Source organism: Bombus pascuorum, chromosome 7 (assembly GCF_905332965.1).
Source record: "Bombus pascuorum chromosome 7, iyBomPasc1.1, whole genome shotgun sequence".
NCBI classification, from domain to species: domain Eukaryota; kingdom Metazoa; phylum Arthropoda; class Insecta; order Hymenoptera; family Apidae; genus Bombus; species Bombus pascuorum.
In genome coordinates, this window is record NC_083494.1 from 9,573,823 (window position 1) to 9,582,245 (window position 8,423).

At 28.2% G+C, this 8,423-nt stretch overlaps 2 protein-coding genes and 1 long non-coding RNA gene across 6 annotated transcripts; 2 read left to right on the top strand and 1 right to left on the bottom strand.

Annotated features, from left to right (window-relative positions):
* The first annotated feature begins 676 nt into the window (after positions 1-676).
* LOC132909202 (zinc finger C4H2 domain-containing protein) lies at positions 677-2,591 on the top strand. 3 transcript variants are annotated; one of them, XM_060963883.1, is made up of 5 exons: positions 677-1,044; positions 1,217-1,388; positions 1,459-1,640; positions 1,715-1,939; positions 2,142-2,591. In XM_060963883.1, exons 1-5 carry the CDS (start codon positions 986-988, stop codon positions 2,269-2,271), a joined length of 768 nt encoding a protein of 255 aa, XP_060819866.1. In that variant the 5' UTR covers positions 677-985; the 3' UTR covers positions 2,272-2,591. The 3 variants fall into 3 exon arrangements, with proteins under 3 accessions (XP_060819866.1, XP_060819867.1, XP_060819868.1); XM_060963884.1 differs by having other exon boundaries at positions 679-1,044; positions 1,730-1,939; XM_060963885.1 differs by having other exon boundaries at positions 680-1,044; positions 1,730-1,930.
* A 180-nt stretch (positions 2,592-2,771) lies between these two features.
* Positions 2,772-6,870, bottom strand: LOC132909186 (major facilitator superfamily domain-containing protein 8). Of its 2 annotated transcripts, none has more exons than XM_060963856.1 (10): positions 6,044-6,870; positions 5,601-5,766; positions 5,373-5,520; positions 5,113-5,302; positions 4,894-4,982; positions 4,603-4,822; positions 4,422-4,521; positions 4,221-4,355; positions 4,043-4,152; positions 2,772-3,957 (listed from the first exon to the last, which is right to left on the bottom strand). In XM_060963856.1, exons 2-10 carry the CDS (start codon positions 5,630-5,632, stop codon positions 3,464-3,466), a joined length of 1,518 nt encoding a protein of 505 aa, XP_060819839.1. In that variant the 5' UTR covers positions 5,633-5,766; positions 6,044-6,870; the 3' UTR covers positions 2,772-3,463. The 2 variants fall into 2 exon arrangements, with proteins under 2 accessions (XP_060819839.1, XP_060819838.1); XM_060963855.1 differs by having other exon boundaries at positions 5,059-5,302.
* Positions 6,692-7,427, top strand: LOC132909217 (uncharacterized). The gene is made up of 2 exons (XR_009658507.1): positions 6,692-6,809; positions 7,023-7,427. It is a non-coding gene; the product is annotated as an uncharacterized LOC132909217 (long non-coding RNA).
* Positions 7,428-8,423: the final 996 nt, after the last annotated feature.

An 8,423-nucleotide genomic window follows, 5' to 3' on the forward strand; every position in this document is an offset into this window, starting at 1 on the left:
GATAAACGATTGTTACACCTCCGATCGCGCTTAAGCGATACTGAGTTCTGACTATTCCGTACCGATTCCGTCGCGTTTCCCCGATGGACCGTCATAAAGAAATCTTTTCAGAGAGATACACGACATGTAGTAGGTATATATAATGCTCGATATGTAATTTCAGCATAGGAGATATAGCGAACATTTGTGTAAATATAATATAGATTATATATTCGAAATGCTAATAGTCTAGATCCTTTGCTAGTTCGTAAGAAGTATCGAACGTTATTACGCGATTTTGATTCGCACAAAAACTATTAAAATCGCAAATAGAATTATGCCGTGGTCACAAAGTTTGACGAAGTTATCGATTCGGTTTTGCTTGAGTTTTTATACAGTCATATAGCTAAAACGCGTTTAGTGATTTTTAATCAAATATTGATTCTAGTCAGCAATAGAAATTATCTCAAGTATAACACTTGGAGTAAAATTAATTTATCAAAATACGATCATAACTGATAATTTTTAAACTTAGACATGCTTTCATATACGATTTCCATAAGCTATCCTTATCAGATTACAGAGAAGCGTTCTTAGATCTATCTATGTAACATGATACTTTGTTTCAAACTGAACCGCTCTTTTTTAGTTCCTCGATATATCGGTATAGGGCGCGCGCATTCGACTGCATCTTGGAATTTGTTGTTTCTGATCTATCAAGAGATGCCTGTCATTGTAATTTATGGTATGAATTATATTCATTGTGTTGAATGTCAACGAAATTAGTTAATTCTGGAAAATACATAATTGCAAGTCCGACGATTTCGTTCGTTTCTCAATGAAAGTTCTGTGCATATAGAATTCCTATAATTATATCTTAAATATCTCGCCCGTAATGCCTTGACAAAAGGAATTTGGCTTCTGAACTCACTGCATTTATTTGATAAACAAGCTATCTTTCGTTTGACAGGCTTGTCTAAACAAAAGTATCGGGAAGCATTTAACAATGTCAGCCACCGAAACTACGGTCATTTTCGCAAAACTGGAAGCACTGAAGGACATCAAGTACATATACGAATTTGCATATACAAAGTCTTTCTTTAAACACGATGAAATGTTTTGAACAATCCGAAAAGTTTAACGTGCCTTTGTGCAACGTCACTATAGTGAACTGCAATACGATTCAATTTATATTTTTCTAAAACAAAACTTCTAAATATTTTGTGTATTTTGTTAGGTCAAAAACACTCCAATTGGAAAAGATGAAGCAGAGAATCTTGCAAGAAGTAGAACAAACTGAACAAGAAGAAAAATGTTTGCTAGAGTACAAACAAGAAATGGATCTTCTTATGCAAGAAAAAATGGCACATGTCGAAGAATTACGTCAAATACATGCGGATATAAATGCGGTATGATGAAACATAGATCTAATATCTTGGTTCTAGATCATAGGTGTAATTATTTATGTAACTATGGTAGATGGAAGCTGTTATTAAACAAGCAGAAGAAGCTAGAAATAAAGCAAGAGAGACAGCAAAATTAATCCATAATAACGATTATCAACCTCTAAAACATGATATTGATCGTATGCGCAGAGAATTTTTAGGATTGGAAAGGTTACCAGAATTATATGAAACAGAATCTGATCTCATTTCACCAGAGTAAGTTGAAATGTGAAATAAATAGAAGCTGTCTTGAGTTTAATTACTAAACTATTATAATTATTATAACAAAGATTGTTTGTTCATAGCTACTTTGACCGTCCAATGCAAAAAGCAGAATGGAGGGTCGAAGTAAGGGGAGAAGATTTATTACCACCTCTTACTCTGCACCATCCTGGACACCCAGGTGGTTCTACACCTTTCCTTGCTCCTCAACCTCTTCAAGGTCCAAGTAAGCCAGAACCAAGACCATTGCCACCAGCCCCAGGCCCACCTGCTCCAACATTCAGGTACCACTGGTATATCGCAATTTTATATTATATTTCTATATAATACATAAGTCACATTAGCCAACTAAGTTAGTTGTATCCAATATATTTAACTTTATAAAAATTTTATTGACATTGACAAATAACAAAAGTGCTCTATATGTTATGATACATTAAAATATACTATATATAGTAGTATATTAGCTTTTATGTTTTGTGTCTTTGCTTTTAGGCAACAACCACCCCCTATGAAATCATGTTTATCATGTCACCAACAAATTCATAGAAATGCACCAATCTGTCCCCTTTGTAAAGCTAAGTCGCGATCACGTAATCCCAAGAAGCCAAAGAAAAAAGACTAATTATATTTATAAGTGTTATTTATATTACGAAACATCAAGCATTTCTATCACATAATTCTAAGGGTATGTGTTAATGCTTTTTTTATAACTTAAAATAGTTTGACTACTATAAAAACATGCATTCATGCAAAGTGTATAAAAGTGTTTGCAAAATGTATGTATTTATAGTAATGTTTTTAACTTTTCTTAGAAATTTATTTTTGATTTCTATAATACTTGTATCAACCAGTTGTAAGACACTGAATTTTCACGACGATAATTAAATAATTTTTACCATAATTAGATATATAAATAAATCTGCACGATTCTTAAGATTTTAATCAGTTTTTTATATTCATTTTTATAAAATAGTAATTGATGCAAAAATAATTTCTTCAAATACAAACACATATTGCTTTTGGCGCATCCTTTATTGCACACGTCGTTTTATATAATTATTTTAGCAAATATATATACATTTTAGTAAAACATACTTCACTAACTACAATTATTTTAATACAAAAATTTATAATTTTTTTTTTTAATTTGTAACCTTATCCAACTTTCTTCATTCATAATACTCATTGAGTTTATTCAACTGTAGTATAAAACATCATTCAATTATTTATGGTAAGTACTTATAAATCCAGATTATTCTGTGAAAAACATTTGTAACTGTTAAATTTAATTGCACCCTTATTTTTATATAAATTGAGCTAAATATCAGTCTTTCTATGTTATTATGACAGGTATATTCATATAAATTTAAAAACTATACACAATATTTTTAAACAAATTTTTCGATAAAAAATATACTTGCGTGTGTATATCTGTATAATTTTCATGTATTGAATCATATCATAAAATCATAATAAGTGTTGTAGAATTCTTTTTTTTTTTTTTTTATCATATTGTATTATATGTCATTTTCATTTTGTAATTTTACTTTACGAGATTGACTCTAAAATTGAACAAATTCATTACTTACATTATATTATTCTAAAAACTACACGACCCTGGTTATATTCTTTCATTGTTACCTACATATTTATGTATATAAAATATGTATTTTAAAAAACCTGTAAATATTCATAAAAAATATACTTGCATTTCGTAATATCATAATTGCATTTATATTAAACTCTTAGTGGCAGCCATATGTTATGTATATAAGCTCGAAAAAAATAAAATCGAACTTAGAGTGTAGTACTCACTACACTTTATCACATTCCTCACTTTTGTTATTTTTATGTGAATCATTTGATCCTTGAGCATCATTAGATTTGAAGTGAACTAATGGAATTTCCGCGTCTTTTGGTGGAATTGTTACTTTTGGCGGAACCAACCGTTTGTTTACAATTTGTAACCATATCATACATACTATCAATGTTAAACCAGTAACACTAAACGTATGATATGTTCCAAAACGAGTATAAATTACACTAACAAATATTGGACCTAACACACGAGAAGCACATCCAGCACCTGTCATAAATCCCATCCAAACTCCTTGAGGACGAGGTCCCAATACTTTACTGAAGATAGTTTGTATTAAAGTGACACCTAATGGATATCCTATAGTAGTGAATCCATACCCAATGAAAAACTGTGTGACAGTAAGTTGTGGTGTATAGGTACACCATTCTTGAGTATGTGGACATCCTACGATGTCTATACCATCGGCATCTTTTGTAATGTTGTTAAATGCTATAAAATAAAATAATTTTAATGTCTCTAGATTTAAATATTATATACAATATAAATGAGATGTTCTGTTTATTTCTGTACATACGTCCGTAATCTGCAATTTTCGGAGGGTCTGGCCCCCATGGAATATATAAAATTCTTCCTATTACCATAAACAAAAATCCACCCCATAACATTACTTTACGTTCATTAAATCTGAAAATATTTAAGAAATAAATAAGGAGTCATTTATCCTGCAACATATATCCACAAAAAGTTGGTACCTTTTGCATAAAGGTTCGATCATAACAAATGTGATACATGACATAATAGCCCCAATACTCATTAGTAAACCCATATAATATAGAGATTCCGTTTTCGACCATGCAAATTGATCCATAGTTAAAGAAGTACCAAGTCTATAAAGAAATAAAAGAGTATAAAATATGACATAAAAAGATTTTATATTTTGAAATTGTACTTACGTTTCAAGGAGGACAAAATTAAATACTAAAACAAAAAAAGCACATATCAATGTCACTGCTGCCAGAATGTCTGGTTTTATAGACTTCAGAGTTTCTTCTTCTGTAATTAATAGATGAATTTTTCAATAAAATATTAACATATCTATTTAATTAGAGTATTATTTAATTTAAATACATTTACCAGTTTGTTTTCCTTCATTTCTCATTGCTTCGCGAATAGCAATTCGATGTTCTGTGAAATTCCATGGAAGGAATAAAGCAAAATTAAGGATTCCCATTATAACATTTATCCAACCAGTCATAGTATACATATTAATAGGTACATTTATAAAATATACGCCCTTCTCTCCAAGAGGTGTAACTGCAGCTTGCAAACCAGGACCTACTACAAATCCTAACACCTAACACATTTTAAAACAAGCTATATATAAAATTCTATTAGCACATATGAAGAAATGTTAAATCACATTACCTGAGCCAGAGACACCATTGAAACAGCGTGTGTTCTTTCTACAAATTTTGTAGCTGCTGAAAGATAAGATCGAGCTACTGCGATATTAGCTAAAAACATCATATTATATAAATAAATAACAATTCTTTTTTAACTGGTGATATTAAAATTAAATAAACTGCTAACCAGAGCTAACTCCAACCAAGAATCTAGCAGCTATCATGTACATTTTTTGATCACCTGGTACAATCTCAAGAACACTGTATAATCCTGATGCAAATGTAAATAGAGCTAATGTTGATAAAAGTGGAAGTCTTATAGATCCCCTTCTATCTCCCCACCATCCTACTAAAGGAGAGAATAACATTTGTCCCAAAGGATTTGCTGCAACTACATATCCCATGAACTCTTTACCAGCATCTTTATCCAACTACAACATTAATCCATAATAATATTTTACATATCAAAGTTCATCTTTATTATATCTTTATTATACTTACTTTATCAAGATATGGCCATACTCCTGTGAGTATAATACTGAATCCAAGCGACATAAGAAACATGGTAAAATAAATTGCATAGATGCTTCTCCATCGTTCTTTTCTTTCATCAACAGTTTCTAACTCATCATCCACAGGAATAATATTTCTTCCAAAATAAAATATTAATATATCAATATGTCAAAGTAATTAAATATTTCAGAATTTTAATGTTCTTTTATATAATACCTTTTGTGAAGTAATTTCCTACACCACTCCATTAAAAGTCATATAAAATTTGCATAAAACAATGAAGCACACTCTCTTTTTACAATTATAAATTTAGTATAAATATAAATGTTAATTTCTCACAATCTTTTTAATGTTAGCTGACTTCAATAATAACGTTACAAACCTAAGAAATGATAATATATAATTTTAAATATATATTTTATTGTTAAAGATAATACATATGTCCCCTCTCACATCATTAAACTTTTGTCAAAAACGAATAAATCGCATTTATATCATTTATATTTATATTAGAAAATACTTGTTATAAAAAAAAACATTGTGACATTCTTTTTAAACATTTCAATTTCATCTTGTCGAAAAGGTATTTAAAAATATTTTATGAATATAAAATGATTTACGCTCTCAAAAATACATAAAGAACAAGAAATATTACTTACTCTATTCAATGAATAACTGAACTACTAAATTATGCTTTTATTATCGCATTTTAAATGAACATTTTCGATATATCAAAAATAAAAGATAGTAGAACACAGGATTTTGCGCGTGCTACTTCCTTTTAAAAATTTGCGCACACGCATGTCACTTGAGAATATTACAAACAGGCTAAATTCTCACTGTAGACTCAAAAAAAGTTTGTCCTACGTCATCGCAAGTGTTTGTCGAATTTATTCATGTCCTCTCTCATATACCAAACAATGTACTGCTACAACAAGTTAGATTAATGCATAGACGAATGCAAACGAATGCTCAATTGATTCACTTATTATTATGGATTGTGGAGCATACGCTTTTCATTTACATATGAATATTAATCACTAATCACGTTTCGAAACGACTACTTTCTAGCTATCAACCTTTACTTCAATTCCACACATATATCTCTAAAAATGGATAGTTAACTCGTGACATATCTACATGTCTCTCTTCTTTGTTCAATCACGTTTAATGATATCTGTCGAAGACAAAAAGAACACGTGTTTCAAACCTACTAATATAACAGCTGATTGTCTCATTTAATACATGTATACATATATGAACATACAGTATATATATATATACACATATATAAATTTATATTGCTACTACATTCTTAGCTATATAATATTTCATCTTCATCGTGTAAATATGTACCTATGTTTGTATGTACGTGTTATGCAAATATGTATTTTGTAGTCTTATTGTATTAGTCCTGCGTTATAAGTATGCCCGTTAGATGTTTTATCATTTTACAATAGAAAAATTGATGATTGGATAATTAAAATAATTTATTGAATTAGATTATACATCATGAGAAGTTTCTAACTATTTGACATCTATCTCGTGACTTTTATGACAAATAACCTTTTAAATTATATCTCAAATAGGTTATTTTTTAAAAAGAAATAGTTCATTCCTATTTTTCTTTTATTTCAGTATTCATTGAAATCAGGTCGTCATGATTATATGATGTCAAATTTAATTTAACTCCGTCAAAGACAGCATTTAAATTAAAAAGTAAAATTTAATATAAAAGTGCGCAGTATATGTAATTGTAATAAAATATTCATTTGGTTCAATTATAAACTACCTAATTTTATTTTGGATTATTTTAAGTAACATGCATCAAATTAGTTTCTCCCAAAAATTAAATTGTACAATAATTAATAAAAATTATATTACAATGTAAAAGAAGTACTAATGTTTTTATGAAGAAATTATGTACAAACTTATATTATTTATATTATTAAACTTATATCGTTATACTATTGTAAACAACTATGTGCTTAAATATTTTATTATCCAATAAATGATTACAATCAGTTATAAAAATTTATAGAATACATATTTGCAGGAATTTATTTATAACTTCAATAATCATGATCTGTGATAAGGTTTATAGCGATGATTAGAATAATGTCTACCACGATGTCGATATCTTTCATCCCTATCATTGTTATATCTCTTATTTCTAGGATACCAAGGGTCAGCAATGGGTGGCTTTTTTAATTCCATATTTTTAATTTTTATAAATTCTGTATCTTTCTCGGTGTATCGATCCTTAAATTCCTCTTCACATTCTTCTAAAAATTTTTTTTGTTCATCAGTTAGGTTTTTTTCTCCCATAGCATCCCTTTTTGTTTATGTAAATTTGATAACAACGATAGTATATAGCTGGAAAATAATTAAACATTTTTAAGATATACAAAAATGTAAATATTAAAAAATATTAATCAAAAATATTATCATAATTAAGAAAATAAAAGTAAATTTGGTTTATCTAAAATTCTTCATTGCTTGATGTCTATAAATAGCTTACAATATAATAATACGCAAATCTTTTTGTTCTGTTTATGCAACTGAAATACTAATTTGTTTTTGATATGTTTTTTTAAATTTTCTATGTCACACAATTCTATATATTTATTATTATTATTACCTTAACTATGATTATTTAATTTAAAATTTCGACTGTGTACTCGTCACTTCGTACAAATTCAAAATTCCAAGATCTGATGTAGTTTTGTAGGTTATATTTATATTTACAAACCGAAATTACAATTTTACATCGATCATATCATCTGTGAGATGTGATGCTTTTATAAATAATATTTATATTTTTTAATAAATATAATTATTTTTAAAATTTGAGTATGTTAGCTATTTTTACGTATAAAATAAATATATTGAATTATATAATTAACCAATCATGTTTCAAAACATAATGCGACTTTTAAATAAGTAAAGAGTAATATTTGAATTAACAATTTATTCGAATTAAATATGAAGTACGAATATTAAAACATATTAATAAATATAATGAAACATAAGATAAGT